At 43.7% G+C, this 21268-nt stretch overlaps 1 protein-coding gene and 2 long non-coding RNA genes across 3 annotated transcripts in view; 2 read left to right on the top strand and 1 right to left on the bottom strand.

Annotated features, from left to right (window-relative positions):
* Positions 1 to 3588: 3588 nt before the first annotated feature.
* LOC121825395 (disks large homolog 5-like) lies at positions 3589 to 10858 on the top strand. Its single transcript, XM_076560685.1, has 3 exons — positions 3589 to 3772; positions 6236 to 6398; positions 9115 to 10858. Exons 1-3 carry the CDS (start codon positions 3640 to 3642, stop codon positions 9305 to 9307), a joined length of 489 nt encoding a protein of 162 aa, XP_076416800.1. The 5' UTR covers positions 3589 to 3639; the 3' UTR covers positions 9308 to 10858.
* Positions 8544 to 21268, bottom strand: part of LOC121826290 (uncharacterized) — a 100435-nt gene continuing 87710 nt past the window's right edge. The window contains exons 3-4 of the long non-coding RNA XR_013047692.1: positions 19807 to 20043; positions 8544 to 9672 (exon numbers count right to left, since the gene is read on the bottom strand). This is a non-coding gene — a long non-coding RNA (uncharacterized LOC121826290). The remainder of the gene's footprint in view (positions 9673 to 19806; positions 20044 to 21268) is intronic.
* Positions 13012 to 18466, top strand: LOC143270510 (uncharacterized). The gene is made up of 2 exons (XR_013047693.1): positions 13012 to 13249; positions 14183 to 18466. It is a non-coding gene; the product is annotated as an uncharacterized LOC143270510 (long non-coding RNA).

The raw sequence follows: 21268 nt of genomic DNA, 5'->3' as shown, positions 1-21268 counted from the left end.
TGCATTTTCAGGGGAGGAATCTGTCCCTTCTGTTTTTTCAGAGTCTTTCTCCCAGACAACTCCCAGTTTGGTCTCAGTTTATTCCCTCTACCCCAGAAACAGTTTCTGACACTACTGTGGCGGCTTTCCCTGCTACTGAAGGTAGGGGCTTTTTTGTCTGTTTGTTTGTGGGGTCTGTGTGGTTTGCATACAGACGGAAAATCTAACCAGGGAGGTTTTTGCCATTTCTAAACACCCATTAGGACAGGTGCTTTGCCTCATTAGGCCTTCACCTGGCCCAGTCCCCCAGTGGGTTGTGTTTGCTTGTCTGGGTGCTCAAGGACAGAGCTTATGCCAGAGGCAATCACCCCTTAGGGCTACACTCCCTCATCTCATGGGAGTCAGTTGAAACAAAGCTTTTCTCAAAGAGATGCTTTCTCTGATAGAAAAGAAAGCTTTACTCCTGGATAGTCCTGTTCTGCCCTGGCTGGACTCTTTTCCCAGACAGCGTTCTGACTCAGCAGCAAGACTGCTTCAGACACAATTCAGCTCAACTGTTTTCCCAGAAGGTCCTTTCTCTGATAGGAAAGCTTTTTCTCAGATTTATTTTTGCAGCTGTGGACCTATCAACCTAGGACTTGTAGGAAAGTGGGCAACTGTGCTGTTCCCACTGGTTTTAGCTTTGTTTGTTCATTAGCAATCTTCCCCTGGGTCCTGCACCTTCCTGCCTCAGCTCTGTGCTCCAGGAAGTTTGCAACTGCAGGAACCCTAGTGTCCCCAAAATACTCCCCAACTCAGAGATGCTGGATAGGCGCCTCTGGGTTTTTGGTCAGAAGAGAGGACACAATGCTAACAGTTTGCATTGCTTCAGGGGATCTTTGATTTAGGATGATTAGGAGCACCTTTTCATTCTGAAATGCTCACTCAGACAAAACCCTTGTTGCCTCAGCTCACTGTAACTGAAAAGCTTGGCCTTTTTGCCTTTCTCAGGTAAAGTTTCCTGCCCTTTTGGGCTCTCTGTAGCTCTTCACCCACACTCTCGTAAGCGTTTCCCTCAGGGTACTCTGACCCACTGTCTTACTAACTTGAAGAGACAGAGCTTAGAAGAGGTTTTTAGGAACTTGTCCCTGCCTCCTGCATTGCAGGGAGGATTGTTAAAGCTTGAAAGAACTTAGGTTTTGCTGTCTTAAGTTTGTTTTCCCTTAGAGCTAATCACAGGTGCTCCCCATACTAATATCTTCAGGTGATTCTAATTTTTGCCCTTTTGAGAAAGTTAAAGGCTTTAGTTTTTAAGTTTAAGAGATTATAAAAAAGATTAAGGGTTTTTAGAGAGATTTCCCCCCAAATATTCCAAGAAAAGCTTTATAGTTTAAGAGACAGATTTTTTCCCCAAAAGAGAAAGGCCAACTTTTCCCCAAACTTCCCAACTTTAAACTTTTTGGCTTTTTACACCCCCATTTTTGCCTCAGGCAGAAAACACTTTCTTGAACTTTAGTATTTCAGCTGTCCCCAGGACAAAAGCTTCCATAGGAAACTTTTTCTTCCCCCAAAAGCTCAGAGAAGAGCTTTTTTACTACCTGTAAATCACAAAGAAAGATTTTTTCCCCAGTCTGTATTCAAAGCCCCCAAAGTTAGAAAATTGAGTTTTTCTGTCTAGTTAGTTGACTGACTTATTTTTTTCTACACGATCTTACACTTCTAAGTTTCTCCTACACTATATTACTAACCTATACCTTATACTTATTTTTCACAGATAGAAACTGAGAAAGGGATAGAAGATTGAAAATTTTGACAGAAGAGAATTTTGCGCTGCAGCATCAGACATCCTTCTAGTCTGTTTTCCTTTACTCTCAAGGATAAACCCCTGCCCTTCAATAATATATATAAAATATATATTTTCTATAACACTGGCATGCCTTTCCACTGGCAGGGCTGACTCAGCACTTTCACCAAAAACTCTGTAATAAAACTATTATTTTCCTTTATCTTTGGTCCCTATTATTTTGTCTTTAGTCCCTCTTCATTTGTCTTTAGTCCCCCCGTTCTTTCTTTAGTCCCTGTTCATGGCGCCATTCTGTGGGGCATTTACCCACAAACCCCACAGCTCCCCAGAGTTTTCTTGAGTGTGAGTAGCAGGAAATATTAGATAGAAGGATTTATTGCAGAGAATCTTGCTGAAATAAACAGACAGAAAATAAAGGATAGCCTTGAGAGGGCCTGGAACCTCTTCCAACTGCCCCTACTGTCTCTGCCCCAGGGTTTTTATAGAGATGCCAAGGGGTGGAGCAAATGACCTCCTCCCCCAGCACAGCCAAGTGCAAATATCTCAGACACCTGCACTCAGGCCCAAGGTCCTAATCATCCTCCATGCGGACCTGTAGGGTAAAACCATGAGGAACCTGAAAACCGGCTCCCACTGAAGAGTCCACAGTTATCAGGACACAACTGAGGTAGACCATGTGAGGAGAGAGAGGAACAAGAGCAAAGGAAGAGCCACAGACAAAGAGAGGCAGCTTGGGCCAAGGGAGGATGAGGCCAAGAGACTGGTGTAGCAAAAATTCTTCAGTTATATAGGTGCCAGTGGAACTGGGGAAGGGAAGCTTTTAATACCAGGAAGTGATGGCAGGAAGCAGAAAGGTATATAATGTGTGAGGACCAGGAACTAGAGCCTTTTTTAAGCTTTTAGCTTTTAGCAGCAACTCAGCTGAGATCCATTCAGATGAGGACTCAGAGGCTTCCAGTCTGAGGAAATATGATTGGCTGAGAAATTGGCTAGCTGAAGGTAGCTATGGGAAAAGATCTTCACAAGCCCACATCTGACAGAGAGATGATCTCCAAAATATATGAGGAACTCAAGAAACTAGACATCAAATTACCAAATAATCCAATTTAAAAAATGGGGTACAAATCTAAACAGGGAATTCAAAACAGAAGAATATTAAATGGCAAAAAGAAATTTAAGGAATTGCTCAAAATCCTTAGCCATCAGGCAAATGCAAATCAAAATGACACTGATGCGAACTTATACCTATCAGAATGACTAAGATCAAATCCATTAATGACAGCTTATGTTGGAGAAGATATGGAGCAAGGGGAACACTCCTCCACTGTTGGTGGAGTGCAAACTTGTACAGCCACTCAGGAAATCAGTAGGGCAGTACCTCAGAAAGTTAGGAATCTACCTATATTAAGACACAGCTATACCACTCTTGGGCATATACCCAAAGGATGCTCAATCATACCACAGGTCACTTGCTTTACCATGTTTATAGCAGCATTATTTATAATAGCCAGAACCAGGAAACAACCTAGATGGCCCTCAACTGAAGGATATAATAATATAAATGTGGTACCTTTACACAATGGAATATTACCCAGTGGTAAAAAAAAATAGTGATATCATAAAATTTGTAGGCAAATGGATAGCACTAGATACTGAGGGAGGTACACAGACCCAGAAAGACAAATATGGTATGTGCTTACTCTTAAATGGATATTAAATGCAAAGCAAAGGGTAGCAGATATACCATGTGACATCAGCACATGGACATTCTACTGTCTCCTGGAGAGCCCTGGCATTCCATGTGATGTCACCAGTGTTGTGGCAACACCAACTGTCATTGGGGCATTGGGGCAGTGTCTCCTGTTTCACCGACAGACATGCTGACTAGACTGAACAGGATTCTTGGGAGACAGGATGGCGAGCACAGGGAGATCAGAGGAAGGCAGAAGGAAGATGGCCTTCAGTCTCCATGTCACACACCAAGAAACAAATGGTTCTGGGGAAAGCCCAGTGAGTCCTGAGAAAGGGATGGGGAGCTTCCTGAAGGAGGAAGGCTTCAGCTGATCCTTCCAGGAGGGAGGCTCAGGAGGGGAGAGTTTCTGAGAAGCAATGGGCCTATCCTGGTCCTCTGAGTTCTTCAAGAGCAGACCCAGAGATGAGGATTTCCCATGGTTAGTTTGCAGAGAGCCAGGCATGGTCAAGGCTGAAGCTGCTCTGTTGAGGGCCCTCTGCTTTCACTCTGAGTGGGAAGGAAGGACAGAGGGACTAAAGAGGTTTCAGTTCCAGCCCTGCACTTCACCCACACTGGATTTCTTTTGCTGTGTGTCACTAATAACAGGGAGAGTAAAGTCCCCTGGCCAGATCTAGAGAGTCTCACATTTTAAATAACCTCTATCAGGGCAGGAGCCACCAAGTATTGCTGCATGTCAGTGACCCCTAAGGTTTCTGAGTTCCTGCCCTCTCACTAGCCAGTCCTCTTTCCTCTATCTTGAGTGCAGGACTGGGACATCACTCTTCCTGTAAGTATTTGTTCTTGGTGTCTGAGGGCTTACCTATGGATGCCCAGTCATTAGGTACATTCAGTCATACTTATCAGTGGTTGATAACACCTTTGCTAACATCATGATGGCTGGAATGTATTCTGCTGAAGCTTTTGGCAAAAGTTTCATCATTACCTGTGTGACTTATCATTGTTCTGACAGGACCCACAAAATCCTCCACCACCCCCATACATTGTAACAGCCCCGTGGATCTTCTCTGATGTGCTTGTTCAACTCATGGAACTGATTTTCCCTCTCCATTGTCCTGAGCTAATTTCTTAGCATCCTTAATTTCTCATCTTATAAGGTGGGAATCATCAGGATGAGAAGAGCTATTCCTGGGCGGTGTGTGGAAAATGAGTCTTGCTTTCCACACATGATGAATTATTGAATTAGAATGAACTAGATTTTAATGAATCACAGAGATCTCGGGATTGGAAGGAGGAGGTGCTGAAGGCCTTCCCCTGTGTCTCAGGAAAGGCTCCTGGAAAAGGCATCTTGGCTATTGTTGAATTGGGGAAGAGCTTGTTAAACATAGGTGATGACCATTGGTAGTGGCCCTAACAGTCCATTCTCCGGAAATTCTATTGTATACTGGAGAGCCTGTGGCATTCCCTGTGAAATCACCAGTGTTGTGGCAATGCCAACTACCCTTGAGGCATTCACTAAGTCCTTATATTGTTCATCAAATTGACATGTTGGCAAGACTGATCACACTGATTGGCAGAGAGAGGCCTCGTTTCCTAAGGAGGAGGTGTGGCTAGAACTGGACCTTCTAGTCATGGGGTTCAGTAGCTGTGATCATGAAGCAATGGGCCTATGCTGCTTACCCAGGTTCCTCAGAGCAGATCCAAGGTGGAGGATTCCTGATGGTTAGTTGGCAGAGGGCCAGGAATGGTCAAGGCTGCAGCTGCTGTGTTGTAACCTCCTTCAGTTCATTGTGAGTGGCAAAGAATGCAACAGGAGGCTGAGAACCACTAGTGTGGTATCAGAATGGGATGTTGTTGCACTTTATGTCTGATGTAAATACCAAGGAGGGAAATTTTCCATCAATGTACTAAGGTCTGAGACATTTAGTTCCTTTTAGTCGTGGACACAGGATATCAGGGCTGGGAGGTGAAAAGCACTAGGGACTCCTGGACTTCCTTGCATCACATCAGTGCAGCACGGATCTTACAATTCTTATTAATAAAATCAAACCTGAGCCAAGTATTGGGGTGAATGCTGGAAGATCAGAGAAGCAGAACAAGCCACAGCTTCCTCACCTCGACAGTTCCTCAGCTGGTCCTGTTTCCTCAGACTTGAAGCTTCTGTGTCCTCGTCCCAATGGCTCTCAGCTGAACTGCTGCTCAAAAGCCTGAATGCTTAACCAGCCAAAAGCTTCTAGTTTCTGTTCCTCATGCCTTATATACCTTTCTGCTATCTGCTATCACACCCTGGGATTAGAGGCGAGGGTCACCATGCCTGGCTGTTTCCAGTGTGACCTTGAAATCACACAGATTCAGAGGGATTTCTGCCTCTAGAATGCTAGGATTAAAGGCATGAATACCACCACTTTCTGGCCTGTGTATCTAGTGGCTGTTCCTATCTCTGAAGCCAGATAAGTTTATTAGGGTGCACAATATTTGGGGGAACATAATACCACTACCTATCAGGTATGAGCTGACAATTCCAAACCAACATGGCTGGCCTTGCTTATGTCTTTCAGGGCCAGTGGGCAGCAGTAGGGGCTGAGGCATATATCTAGCCATAGGGATTGGAGAGAGACACATGGCTTATAAGGCCCAGCTTAAGGAGAGCTGCTCTGATCTTTGAGGTCTTCACTGGGTTCCATGCATTTCCTCTTACTCAGGCCTCCTCTTGGGACTCCACATGACCTTCTTGGCTTATGCCATTCATCTGTAGAAATTCACTTGTGTTTATGTACCTACAGGGACGGCTAGGAAGGCATCATCCACACCCTTCTTCCTCACTGAGCAGCAACAGCACCTGAACCAGGTGGAAAAACTGAAACTTCAGCTACAGATGATGACCAATGACAGGAATGAACTGCATGAATTCCTGGCCCATTACAAAAACAATGAGTTGAACAACAGGTATTCATCATGCCTTGTTCTCTGGTGAATGTCTTGACACTACTGTGTCAATTCCAGCAGTCCTTGGGTCACTGGAAGCTGCACCTGCATGGCTACCTGCACAAAAATTTTCCTGAATGCATCTGTGAGGCAGAATTGAAGCCTGTAGGAGTGAGACAGGTCACAGGCTGTTCTGATTCCTCCTAATGAAAACCAGAGCCTGTGGCCTGAATCACAATCCACAGAGAGGGGCAGTAGGGTGTAAGATCACAACATGCATTTCAAGAGGCCTTGACAGGTGTTGGCTTGTAGGAAATACTGTGTGCTCTGAGTTTAACCTGAGTCTCTGTATTTGACAAGATATTTACTTTTGCTCATTGCTCTGGGAGCAGCTTGAAGGGCCTGGTGGTTCTACTTGTTCCATCTCTGTGTGTCTGGAAGGCCTGGAGTCCATCCCTGCTCCTCTCTGGTCTTGTTCCTTGTACTGGGAGACAATGCCACACAGCTGCATTTCTCTGACATACTGTGTGTGGGTTTGTGTGCATGTGAATTGCCCTCTAAGGGGCCCAAACATTGCAAACATGGCAGTGGCAGATTTTGCCATTTTCACCTTCCTCTCCCTTGAAAAACCATTAGATTACATTCCTTAATTTAGTCTCCAGAGTTCATTCCCTTTTGTGAACACTGACTCATTCTTGAAACTAAGCATCAAAGTCCAACCATAAAAATTCATTTCTCAGCTACACTTGCCAACCTGACAAATCAGATCTCAGCAACTTACCCTAGCACAGACTTAACCTTTCTATTTAAAATCCCACTGTGGAAAAAGCCTGCTGCATGTTGTCTGCCTTTGCCTGATCCAGAGGCAGGCTCCCAATGCCATGCTTGCCCTGCTAGGGAAATGCATCTCTTTGTGCTAAGGATTTGGTGTCTCAGTGTGTTCTGTACTGTCTCTGAGAGGCTCCCTTACACTGTGTGTGTATGGGGGTAGTGGGTCCCTTCAGATCTTGTGAGTTAGAGATTGATAGTAGGCCTGAGAATTTGCCTGATTCAAAGATGTCAGGTGATATAAGTGCTGAGACCACGGAGCTCAACTTTAAGCATCACTGTTCTCAGTCTTTTTGCTCACCCTGGTGCCTCATTGGAATCCCCTTGGGAGTTTATATAGTCAGCCTCATGCTGTGCCTCATGCATGGCAATACTGATGATGAGTCTGGGTATCCTTGTAAGGACAAAGCATTTCTGTTCTCACGACAGTGGAAATGTCATTGCAGATTTCAGGTAAGCCCATGCCGCTGGACCTTCTTAGAGAGCTACTCTATACTTTCCAGGCCTACTAAGGAAGCTCATGGAACCCTGTCGCCCTCCCTGTTGACACCCAGCCTCTCCTGGCCCTGGGGCAGGGTAGCAAGTCTAATGCACATCAGGAGTTCCCAGTACATAGGATTCAGTGTGTGACATCCAGTAGGCTAGGGTAGTGCAAAATACAACCTTAATTCATGGGGTCCCTGAGGCCTATGATCACAGGGTTCTTTGTTCCTGGGGCTATGCCCTACCAAAGGCTGAATTCGGAGCATGAGATGCAGAACACAGAGCATAAGAAGGATATGTCAGATGTGAAGAAATTACCCAAGGAGTTTAGTGAGGCCTTGTACAAGTGCATAGAGCTGAGTGAGAAGACCAAAATCTACTGGTGAGTGCCTGACTTGGGTGGACTCCAGAACTTGGTAAGGACTGCTTCTTGTTGTCTGAAGTTTCTCCAGTCCTGCCCGACCCCGCTGTCAGGAGGAATCCGTCCCTCCTGCCTCCTTCAGCCAAATGGCCCCAATAAACACACAGAGGCTCACATTACTTACACACTCTATGGCCAATGGCTTAAGTTTCAGGATAGCTAGCTCTATCATCTTAAATTAACCCAATATTATTCATCTGTGTTTTCCCATATGGCTGCTACATTGCCAAGCTGCTGGCATGTTGCTCCTTGGGTGGCAGCTGGCATCTCCTCCACCTCTGCCTTTCTTCTCTGTCTCTCCTGGATTTTCCTGCCTGGCTCCTTCCTGCCTTGCCATAGGACAAAGCAGGTTATTTATTAACCAATGGAAGCAATACCTATTCACGGCATAGAGAAAGACATCCTACAGCATCTTCTTCCCTTCTCCACTGTGGTTCTAGTCTGTTTACCTCTTAGCAAGCAGCCTGCCTTATAGCTCTTGGACTTGTGCCTCCTAGACTGAGTTCTCCTAAGTGTTAAAAGTTGAGAGCCCCTCCCAACATTTTCCTGTCAGCTTCTGGAACTTCTAGACAGAAAATATAGTTTGCACCATGGCTTCTGTGGCTCTGACAGGAGCTTAGACAGCTGGTTTCTATGGGACACATGGGTGGAATATATTCCAGATAGGTCTTCTGTCTTCCTCAGAGCATGGTTTCCCTCTACCTGCTTGTTTTCCCAATACTGTGAACAGTAAAGTACCAGGATGTGTGTTCGTGAGGTAGCAGATCCAATCTTCAAAAGTACATGGATCCGTTTTGCTGTCAGGGTCTTCAGAAGTAGTATAAATCTTTCTGGAATTTGGCTATTCTCTGGCTTTGGCCTGCACCTGAGTGATACTGGCATGGACAATGAGGGCTCCAGCCCAGGGCTTTTGGGGATGGGGACATGGGACCTTGCAGGAATCATGATATACCAGGCAGGGTTGGCAGATGGAGGTGGAGCTCATCATTTCTTATGATATTTCAGCACCCTCTACAGTCAGCATCTGAGTGAACAGACTCAGCTGAAGGAAAAAGTGAGAATGTTGCTAGAAGACAAGAAAAAGCTGCAGGGGGAGCAGATTTTACTACAAGAGTTGCATGCGGAGGCCAAGAGGCTCCATGAAGAGGCCCATGAGAAGATCTATGACCTCTGGACAAGGCAGCTGCAGGTAGGTTGAAGCAGCAGGGCCAACCTGGCCATCAGTCTGACCATACACACACATATACACACACTCATGTAACCATCTACTCACTTATCCAACTGACCCATCCCATCCAATAGTTCACTTCTGTGATCATTCACAAGTCTTTCTGGGAGTTAGCCTCTGATAGCAAGCAAACCCAACTGCTCTGCTGGAAGCTGCAGTCCATTCAGTGAGACGAGTAAGTCACATATCACTCACCTGTATGTCAATATGGGAGGAGCCGGGCTGTGATGGGAGCCACAGATATCGAGTGAGTCAGGTCAAGGGTCTGGGTCTCATTTGCTTGGCAGGGGTCATGTGAGATCAGAGCAGACACAGCATGGAAGGAGGAACGCCCCCTGAAAGAGTCAAAGACCGTGTCACATTGACATCTTTTTGGGTGTCATATGGCATTTTACCCTCTTGTTCCCAGATTGCCATGGTGTCCTCTTTACCTGGCCAACCTCTTGGTTCACAGTGACAGAAACTAAATTAACAGCTTTTCAGTACTGTTTGCTGTGAGTGGCATTGGCCCATTCTCCCATCCTGGATCTTACATTCTGAAGCTCACTGGATGATCAGGGATGTGGCAAGGGCTTATGACAGGCGGTGTTCAGGGTGACAGATTTGAGCCAACTGCATCAACATAGCCTGCAGAGACACAGCATGCTTCTCTAGGCAATTTTAGTCCAAAATTATGCAGAACTGTGGGACTCACTTATAACAGCTATTGTGAAGAGTTTAAAACCAACTGGCAATGTCATCCTCATCCAGTGTGATGTCCTCCTCACTGCATCCTGGTCACTGATGATTTGAAGGGTGTTTGTCTGAGGGCACATACATCTGTGAGTGTTTTGGAAGGTCTGATGATGACATCGAGTGTGCTCTGTTGCTTTCTCCCTTATGCTCTTCAGCCTGAGTCTCTCACTGAACCTGAAAGTTTCTGTTCTGGCTAAGCTGGATAGCCACAGATCTTTGGATCTCCTGTCTCCTCACAGTAGAGCGTCCTGTCTTTTTCTGTCTCATTTTGTTGCTAAATGGTTCATTTGGTCAGAAAGAGAACTGACTTGTTGGTTTCTCTTAATTTTTAAACAATTTTATTACTTTGGATTTAATGCGTCTTATAATAAATAACAAAAATCAAACAATGGAGCTACTTTATAAACAAAAAAGTAGATTTCTTTTCTTTCATGACATAGAGATAACTTCCCAGGAAAGGTCTGTTTTGTCTTCTAGCTTCACAACATGGAACCTGACATATTGATAGGCACTCTTAGGACAGAGTCCAACTCATAGTTGTATAGAGTGCTGCATTTTAGAAAGTGCTGTGGATGATCTAAGTAGCCTTCCACGGACTGGCCTGGGGCTGTTTTCATATAATGTGCACTGTAATCAGGTCAAAGGTTGTTGGGTAATGACAATGGGTGACTTCCATTCTCTGGTGCTGTCAATGTCTTCTGTGGAGGAGGCTGGGTAAGTTTAGTGAGGAGACTATGATGGTTCAACTTAAATCTATCAGGAGGCTTCATGTCCCACTCTCTTTCCTCAGCACTTGGTTTTGTGTGGTCCAACTCAGTTGTGCAGAGGTTGTTACTTATCTGTATGATCAGTGAGTCTGGTGATAAGAACTTCCCTGGGAAGGGAAATAAGTTCAGGCCAGGACAGAAGAGCTTGGCTGGGTCTAAGAGGCTTGTAGACAGCAGAGAGGACCCACTACCCCCACCCCTCCAGAGTAGAAAAGGTGCTGCAACATTCTAGTCTTCTACCTTGCCTTTCTAGATTCAAGAAAGATATGTGTGTGTGTGTGTGTGTCTATGTGTGTGTGTGTGTGTGTGTGTGTGTTTGTGTGTGTGTTCTTGTTGTTGCTGTTGTTGTTGTTATGGGTATCTTTGGTGAATGAGAATATGTGTTTGAGCCTCTATGTGTATGTTCACTCTCTCACGGAACAATGGAATATCTTTAAGACTGATGGAGATGGATTTCAATGAGAAAGTACTGTGCCTAATCTGGTTAGTACGACTTTGCCTCCGTCAAAGAACAGATGGAGTTGCCCATCCTTCTGCATGTCCATACAGCTAACTACAACCAAAGGCCACATAACTCATGCAAGCTAAAAGTTTTTATGTTATTTGTAGAGCAAGAATTATTTATCTGCAAAGAAATTCTCTGGAGAAAAACAAAGTAATGGGGTCCATGACAGTAACAAAGAGGCTACTTAGAGGCAGGAAAGGCTGCCGTCGGATTGTATCTTTCTCTGTTCTGGGTGAAAGGAGGCTGACCACTGATGTCTTCCCTGCATCCTGTTTTGTTCTTCTCCACATCGCCTGCTGCCATTTTTCTTTCACCTTTGCCTAACCTTGGTTCCGCTAACCTGTTCCTTGGAGCTGGACCTGGACTTTATTCTCAGAGAAATTCTGAACTGCATCCCAGCCCAGCAAAAGTCCCACAGCTATGCTCAGGTGTGAGATGAGGTTGTCTTTGCGCACCACTTAGGCTCATCATACTCTCAAGTACCCACTCCATGTTGTGTCTGCAGCACTCAGAAAATGCTTTTATTCCAAACATCTTCATCCTGAGTTAAATTCAGCCTGATGGAGAATTTGGTGAAATGAGAACTCTCAGACATTGCTAGTAGTGTAAAATGGTGCAGCCCTGTGAGAAGCTATGTACAATTATTCAGAAAGTGGAACTGCAGACTTTGGGTGGAGCATTGATTCCAGAATGGAAAATGGTGTCCACAGAGAATAGGGGACAACAGGGATACAGCAGGACTCATCAGAACAGTCCAACTACAAACTCTTCAGATTCCCATCACTGATGAGTACAAACATACAATGTGGTCCATGAGATATTGTTAAGTATGGAATGATATATGCAGTCATTTGGCCATGAGTTAGTCAACCTTCTGTTACTCAAAGAAATCCCTGACACAATCAACTTACTTGGAGGAAAGGTTAATATAGACGCCAGATTGTAGAGATTTTCTAGTTTTCTGACCTCATTCCTTTGGACCTAAATGGAAGCAACCTGTGGTACAGAGAGCTTTTTTAAGAGGAAGCTGCCCTCCTTGGAGGCACTGGAAAGCACTGAGTGAGAGCAAGGGGCTGATCCACTGCCATCCAGTGGTCCTGTGCTGGGGAACTAAGCCTTCAATGCACAGACTGGGGAACTTGCTAGGAGAGCTTAGATTACAGATCAAGGAACCCTGGTGTTCACCTGTCTGTGTACAGGTTTTCAAGGCAAGCAGTACATTCACTTATCTGCCCACTGAGTTCTTCTCCCAGGTCACCAGACATGCACATGTTATACAGATACACAGGCAGGCTGAACACCTGCACATATAAACAAAAAATAAAATGAAAAATTATCAAAACTGAGTAAAAATACACAATGTTCTCCACATCCCTGTGCTCAAAGCATCCTGTATTTCCTGCCTCTGTGCAGGAATATGGGTAGAGAGGGTATAGATTAATCAAAGGTAACTTTCTTCTCCATAGTATCCCAGGTGATCTCTTCTTACATTAGTGTTTTCTCAGAAACTAAGTGTGGATAGAATGTAGTGTGCTTGTATGTATGCATCCATATACATGTTTGTGCTAGAGAGAGAGAGAGAGAGAGACAGAGAGAGAGAGAGAGAGAGAGAGAGAGAGAGAGAGAGAGAGAGAGGAGAGAGAGAGGAGAGAGAGAGAGACGAGAGAGGAGAGAGAGAGAGAGAGAGAGAGAGACAGAGAGAGAGAGAGAGAGAGAGAGAGAGAGAGAATGCATGTTTATGTACATGGTGTGGAAACCTCCCCTAAAACCACAATCTTCTAATGAACAGGAACATCAAAGACTTGAGGAAAATCTTCAGTCTCTGCTGAAGCAGAAGGAGCTGTTCACCCGGCAAAGGGACTTGGCAATAAAGCTGCAGCATCACTTCACTGTGTCCCAGATGAGGTAGGAACCCGGGCTTCGAGAAGCAGGTGGATCCAAGTGGGTCCGCTGTACCTGGATCTCCGTCCTCTTTGAGTTTTGTCAATTGGCAAAGCTGCCAGCCATGGGCAGGGAAAGAATGCCTCAGAGTGTCGTTGCTGGCTCAGTCAACAGGAAGCAATATGCTCTCTCCTTGGTCTCATGGGGACTGTGTCCTCCTCTTCCTTTCTGAGACCTCTAGTATGCACTGAGTATCTCATCTCTTAGATTAGATCTCCCCAAAAATATTCCCATGACAGCCAGAAACGTGGAAAGGAGGATCATTGATCATGAAGGAAAGTATGTCCCCTGCATCTTTTCCATCAGGAACATCACATTTAGAGAGAAGTGTCCAGCCTTTGCAGTTTTGCATAGAGCACACTCCTGCTGACTGCAGGGTCTCTGTAGTGTCTATCAGTTTCTCATGAGAAGATTTACTCTTGGTCATAAAGTAGGAGCTGACAAGGTAATCCCATGCAGGGTTCTGAGCTGTAGGAATAACCAGAGCCTTCTCTGCATTACTGTGTAGGCTCCACTAGAGGGCAGGCATAGAATTCTCCAGGAGGTTCACATTCACCTTGATATAATCAAGGCCAGGGATATCTTTCCTGACCTGTGCCTCAGACCTTGACATACTGATATTTCTCCAAAATGATGTTTTTGGTCTGTTAGAGAAATATGCTGTTTTTTCTAATTCAGCAAAGTGTGTATATTTCAGTTCAACTTCTAGTACTTTTTAAAAGCTGAGAAAAAAAATCCTGCCCAGGTGCTCTCTGACCCCTTTGGCTTGGGGAAAAAGGGAATGAACTCAGCTGAAAGGTAAGGCTTGATTGTCTAGCTGAGTAGAGCTGGTGGGGGCTCAAAAGCTGACAGGGCAGGTCCCCCCAGGCTTATGCCCCAGCTGCCTTCCTCCCCTAGGTTTGAAACCCTCCAGCAGGAACTGGAGCAGACCACAGCCCAGGAAGAGAGCCTCATGCAGAAGGAGCTGGTGGTGCAGAAACACTATGTTCCAGGCAAGTAAGCCACCATTGAGTCCCATCCCAGCAGCCAGGGTGTTCATGGGGTGTGTTTTCTTCCTTAACTTTTGTTTACTATGGATTAATAGGCCCTGATTATTCTTGCCAGTGGCAAGCAAAACTGTTTCTGAATCATATTTTCTTTGCTGATTTTCTCTGACAGCACCTCTTCAGAAAACTGAGAAGGCTGGGAGAAGCGAGACACACCTTGAAAGCATGACATTCTACACTCCAGATTCACGGCCTCCTCAGAAAATGCCACCTCTTTTCAGCTGTGAACTCACTAGTGAGGCAAATATCAACCTACCATCAGGCCATCCAGCCACAATCTGATCCACATCCATTGGCTCACTATTCCCAGAGAAAAGATTGTATCAGAAATAGTCTAAGATTCAGAGGACACAACACAAATTACTAAGAACCCTGACATCCATCAGCACGTGGCCCCAGTGAGGAGCAAAACAACATGGAGAGGACATGTGGGTGAGGAAGAGTTCTTCTGTCGACTTACTATCAAGGGCTTTGACAAGCTGACTCCATATGTGATAGAAGTCTGACAAGGAAGACTGTGTTAACATCACACTGCCATCCAGACAGACCACACCCAAACCATAAGATTCTCTCCAGTGCAGTGCTGAAGCTGACCCCATGTCATGGGCAAGAGTTACTGAAGATTATTCACTGCAGAGAATAAGACAGTTCCTCACCTCATTTGCTCTTCCATAATGAAATTCCAAAGGATCCTGAAATTTGCTTAATATTTTTTTGTTTATATGTTGGGATATTTATGCTTTAGATTTTGGTTTTCTTCATTTTGGTTTGAGGTTTTGTTAATTGTTATTTCTTTTATTCTTGTCACTGTTTTAATAGTTTGTAAGGCTATACATTGTATATAAGGACTGCTGTTTTGAATGCCCCCACTGAGTAAAATTAATGTATTTTTATGAATAACATCCATTTTCAAATTTCACTCTGAGACTCTTCTTTAGTCAGATGAGTTTTCACACTGCTGTAATCCCAGAACTCACAGGCTTGGATGTATCTCAGTAACTTTCAGGAAGCTTTGGCTGCATAAGGATTTCCCAGCCATGGGTCTCAAGGCTACACAGGAGGATGACACCTTGGATGTGGATGGAATAGCCTACTCCATGGATACCCACTACATAACAGAAAAAACTACACATATTGTATCCTTGACGTCATATATTTAGCTGCCAGCAAAATGTGGTATGCTGTATACACATGTTCATGAAATCATCATGTAGACCAAATTTAATGAAAACACAAGTATATTGCTCTAGGCCTCTCAGGAAATAAGAATATTCATTAAAATTGTATAAAAGAAATCAGAAAATGAAAAGCAATCTGCCTCTAGTTTTCCTGAAATATAACATGAATGATAACCGAGAAGGAGAGATAATTTCCTGAAAGACATGTTGGGATATTTTGTGGTGCTTTTCTTATACTTATGGGTGTTTGGCCACCATGTACATGCAATTCACACAGAGGCCAGGTGAGGGCAGATTCCACCTGGAATTTAGGTTAAAGAGGTTTGTTAGCTGTCCTGTGGGTCTTCTGAGACAGCAATGAGTGCTCTTCATGGATGAGCCATCTCTCCAGTCCCTGCAATTGACCTTGTCCTCCCAGCCATGTGTGCAGTCTTAGGTGGATTGGATCACTCCCAACCAAAAGATTCTTGAAACCTGTTGGGACAGGCAAGCTAATTGTCTTAGGCTGCCACATGTCCATGCAGGGCTCTCATAGGTTCAAGACCATGCCCCAGTATCACTCACTGTCAGACTGGCACAGATTTGCTAGATCTCTTCTAGGTTGACAACACGTATTAAGACTGATGAAATGCAGAATTGAGAAGATTGTCCTTGGGTGCAGGTGGGGTGAGGAATCCCTCTTGAAGGTCCTGATAAGCAATGTTGGGAGGAACCTCATGACTATGTGGAGTGGATGGAGCCTGCATCAGGGGCCACATGTTTCTGGTGCAGAGTGATTCTGTGCAAGACTAAAAACAGGAGAGAGGTGGTTGATGCTGCTCTTTTACCACAGCAGTCTCAGATTATATTGAGAAAGTTCTTCCAGATGACTGATTGACTCTTGTGAAGCTCCTCTGGAATAGATCAGACTCCTGAGACTGAGAGTGAGTCAGAGAATTCATGTGTAAAGGATGTTATCCTATGAGTCTCCAGACTGGAGCTGTCATATCAAGGGTAAAAAGAACCTCATGTCCTCTGTCTTCATGTGGTGGGGCTCTGCCAGATCTTGGCCCACAGAAGCTAAGACATCTGTTTTTTCATCCCTCACTTAAGCTAGAATCTCTCCATCTCATATAATTACTTGTTTAATTCGATTACTGTATGTTTCATTTGAGAAAATTTCAGAGTTGTGTTATTTTACTTTCTTGACCAGAAGTTATAGGAACCTAGTAGGCCAGCAATAAAGCATCATCTAAAAAACAGTTTAAGGGAATGTGACCATGTGGAATTTGGAACGGAGATTAGGCTGTTGTTAGGCCTAAACTACTCTAAAAGTTCTATACCTGTCTGGTTCATTGGTCAGGGTTTTATGGGGTAACAGAATGAATTTCTATATATACAAAAGGCTATATTTTAGAATGACTTAGAGGCTGTGGTCCAGCTAATTGAACATTGGCTGGCTATAATGGCAAAGTCCTCAAATCCAGTAGTTGCTCAGTCCACTATGCTTGATGTCTCAGTGCATCAGCAGATAGTCTGGAATCCCAAAGCAGTTGGCTTCAATGCCAGTGAAGGAATGGACTTGCTAGCAAGGTAAGAGCAAGCAGCTAAAGAGCAAAAGCCCCCTTCTTCCATTTCTTTATATGGCCTTCCAGCACAAGGCCTGGCTGAGATTACAGGCGGGATTTGGGGGCTCAAAACATCTGAGTTATAGTTGTTTTATTTCCTCATCAATATCCATATTAAAAGAATGTCTCTGTAATGCAATGATCAGGATTACATGTAGATCTTCTCTCTTCAAATTAAGCAAAAGTACCTCACAGTCATGCCCCTCCATTTGGGGGTTTTAGTTAATTCCAGATGTAATAAATTTGACAAACAAAAATAGCTATCACATCTGAACCCTTGTCAACTTGACACACAATTATATCTTTTTTTATGTCATGATTAATTTACAAATGTAAATCAATAAACATGTCTTAATATTGCCTAAATATGATATAATTATTGCAAGTACAACACAAAGACATTATGTATTAGACCAGCTCAAAACTGTGTCTAACATGATTTAATTATCCCTTGTAATTGGAGTTTTCCTGTGTCCACCCAGCTCCTGCAGCTGCTCAGATCCAAGTAAACGTACAGATACTTATAAACTGTATGGCCATGGCAGACTTCTTGCTATCTAGTTCTTATATCTTAAATTATTCCATTTCTATTAATCTATAAGTTGCCATGTGGCTTGTGGCTCACTGGTACTTTACATCTTACTTCTCATGGTGGCAGCGGCATCTCCTGACTCAGCTTTCCACTTCCAGCATTCTCCTCTCTGCTTATCCTGCCTGTACTATACTTCCTATCTGGCTAATGTCCAATCAGTGTTTATTTATCAATCACTCAGAGCAACACATTCACAGCATACAGAAAGGCATCCCCAGCAATCCCTGTACAACTGCAAACACATTATAAAGTTAGAATAAGTGGCAATGTCCCTGGAGGGACATTCTTTTAGTATCTCAAATTTAAATATGATAACCATCAATATTATTCCTCTTTTGGAATAAATTTGGTTTTATTTATTTCTTTATTTTTGTTTTTACACCCTAACCAAAATTTTCCCTCCATCCTCTCCTCTCAGTCCCTCCCCCCACCACCACTCTTCCTGCTCCCCATCCATTCCTCCTTTTTCTCTTCAGAAATGGGCAGGCCTCCTGTGCATTTCTGCCTTCCATGTTATATCAAGTTGTGGTGAGACTATGCATGACTTCTTACATTGAGGCTGGACACAGCAATTCAGTAGGAGGAATGGGTCCCAAAAGCAGGCATTAGAGACAAGCCCTGCTCCCACTGTTAGGAGTCTCACAAGAAGATCAAGTTATACAACTGTAAAATACATGGAGAGGACATAGATCAGTCCCATGCATACTCCCTGGTTGGTGGTTCAGTCTGTGAGTCACTATGAGCCTAGGTTAGTTAGTTCTGTGGGATGCTTGTAGGACTCCTGACCCCACTAGCTCCTACAAATATTTGTTTATTCACTATTTTATGTTCATTGGTGTTTTGCCTTTATGTATGCCTGTGTGAGCGTGTCAACTTTTCTGGTCCTGGAGTTACAAACAGTTGTGAGCTGCATGAGATTTTTTTCTTTATTTTAAAAATTAATTGTATCATATGATAAGTATATAGACATCTTCTGATTGGGATTTAAAATAATAACATCTATCTACTTATTTTGTGATGAGGAAATAAATACATATATACGATAGAGAGAGAATGAACATAGAATACACACCATGCCATTTTGTCATTCTGTTCATATGGAGGTCAATGAACAAATTAGGAGGAGTCAGCTCTTTCCTTCCACCCAACTAGCCATCTCATTGGCCCTTCCCTGGTACTTTTCATGATCAACTTGTGGCTTTCTGCCTTAGAGTGTTCTCTTGTGGTTCTGATAGTCAGAGAATATTTTAATATTAAAAGGCATTGTGAAAAATTTGTGCAGAATTTTGTTTCAAATGAATGATACTATTAATAAACATAACAGGCACTCAGGGTTGAGGCAGGAAAGAGCCAACAGAGCAATCCGTGCACTCGGAAAGTTCTGCTGCCTATTGGCTGGTGTCTGGGAGTTGGGATTTCAGTTTATCTTTTTATTTATATACACATGTATATGCAGTTAGATATGGTTGTACATATTAGGTACATCATATAAATACTTATAAAAATATGCACATAACTATACTCATAGTTCTGCATACAACATGCATATCATACACATGCATACAAATGCCACAAAGGTTGTTTGTTTATATTTAATTTCTTGTTATGCCAATTTATTGTACATCTAATTGAATTTCAAAGTATAATTCTGTGTGTGTGTCTGTGTGTCTGTCTGTTTGTGCATTCAAAGGTGTAGACACATACATGTTCTTAAAAGTATGAATGTGGGCACATATTTGTGTGTGTTATATGGAAACAAGCATGTGTGTATTGTGGAACAACACTGATGGTTCCTTCATCCTTTACAATGGGGTCGTAGCACTATTACAGTGGGGTGGGCATGCTTGATCATGCTTCATTCTGAGCATGGAACTTGCATGCTTCTAGAGCACTGATGTTGTCTACCATGTTACTAATAATGTGTCGATGTTTCAGCGTCTTTCTTAGATGGATATCTACAATCTATGTCACATGTTAAGTCCCTCAAATACCATTTGACACCAAGCACAGATAAGTTTTCAGTCTCTCCTTCCTCTTCCACTTCAATCTTTCAGATTATAGGAAATCACCCCCATCAAGTAAATCTAACTACGCTTACTAGCTATCCAGAATTTGGTGAAGAACAGGAAATTGTGGGTTCCCAGAATCCAGGCATCCAGGCTGAGACAGCAAAGGGACATCCCTGCTGGGCAACTGTATAACTTCTCTTCTTCCAGATTCTGCTGCGGCAGACAGGAAAAGGATTTCAAGGTCTGTAATTAGATAGCTGGTTTAACTGAGGCCACCCTCCCTAAATTCTGTTTACTTTGAGGGTAGCACAATGCTTACACTTCATCTAGAAATCACAGGAAGCATCTCCCCACAGTTTTTCTTTTATAACTGAGATTTGATTGGTTGAGGACCAGTAGAAAAAGATGTTAATTCAGTTTTGCTTTCTTTCGTTTTGCATGCCACAATTCTTAAGTGTAGGTTTCCATCCACAATAAGATAGAGGAATGGAACACTGTGATACCTTGACTAACTCCTCAAAGACCTAAGATGCCTCCCTCCCATTGTCCTTCAAATGTCATGTTAGGGCAGGAAAAAAGCACCCATGGAAAAGAATAATAAAAAGGAAACCCAACAATAAAGGACCCTGAGTTAGAAGGATTCCTGGAAATCTGAGACCAGCCTTCAGGGATAAACTTTCAGGGAAGGAGAGAGGCATGAAGGCAAAGGACAGTGGGAGATTGGGAAGGGGTATTCTCAGAATGGGATATGTCCATTATTTTCTATTCCAAATCTCCACTTGTGTTTCTTAGAAAAGATGAAAACAGCTGAGGCAGAGTCAGCACCTGTCCCAGCAGTCCACTTTCCAAATGGGACAGGATGAACTGCTGTTACACTGTTATCCAGTGAGTGACAGCCTCAGAAGTCATCAACTACCATGATGAGAGGAGGTAGGGAAAGCCTCATGGCTTTCTGCTTTCTGGTCAATCCCACTTCAAGGTGTGTTTAATGATGTGAAGGGACAGGCTGGAGGGCAAAATTCAAACAGCTCTGTTCCCCAAGCTGCAGGTCCTGCAGATGGCACAATACAAGGCTCATGATGAGAGACTCTTGATGAAAAACTGAGCATCAGAAATGACAGACCAATATTTGAACCGTGTACATATAGACTGAGTCTGACCTTTCCCTAATGACCTTCCTCTTCTCAGCAATGAAGTTCTGTAGTAGGAAATGATGATTGGATGGGAAATTGTCCCTAAGCAATGATGATAACTGAAGCCTTCGTGCACCTTCCCTAATTACCAGTCCAAAGACATCTGTATAGCTTCACCACCTATGTGCTTTCCCGAGCAGAGTGTGGCCTGGCCTCTGTGACACTACACAAGGAATCATTGTCATGGTTACATGTCTGCCCTTGACAGGTTGGCATCTCACTCTATTAAAGTTGGCTGTGATTCACAACAATAATAACACGAGCAGGAATCAATTTCTACTAAGACAGTGCAGACATTCTTTGTGGGAAGACCTGATCTCACATCAGTGTGTGGACTTGAAAGAGATCACGAAGGCAT

The sequence above is a fragment of the Peromyscus maniculatus genome, chromosome 23 (genome assembly GCF_049852395.1).
Source record: "Peromyscus maniculatus bairdii isolate BWxNUB_F1_BW_parent chromosome 23, HU_Pman_BW_mat_3.1, whole genome shotgun sequence".
Taxonomy (NCBI): Eukaryota; Metazoa; Chordata; class Mammalia; order Rodentia; family Cricetidae; genus Peromyscus; species Peromyscus maniculatus.
Note: the sequence above shows the minus strand (reverse complement) of the source record. Positions and strands in the feature narration are given on the sequence as shown.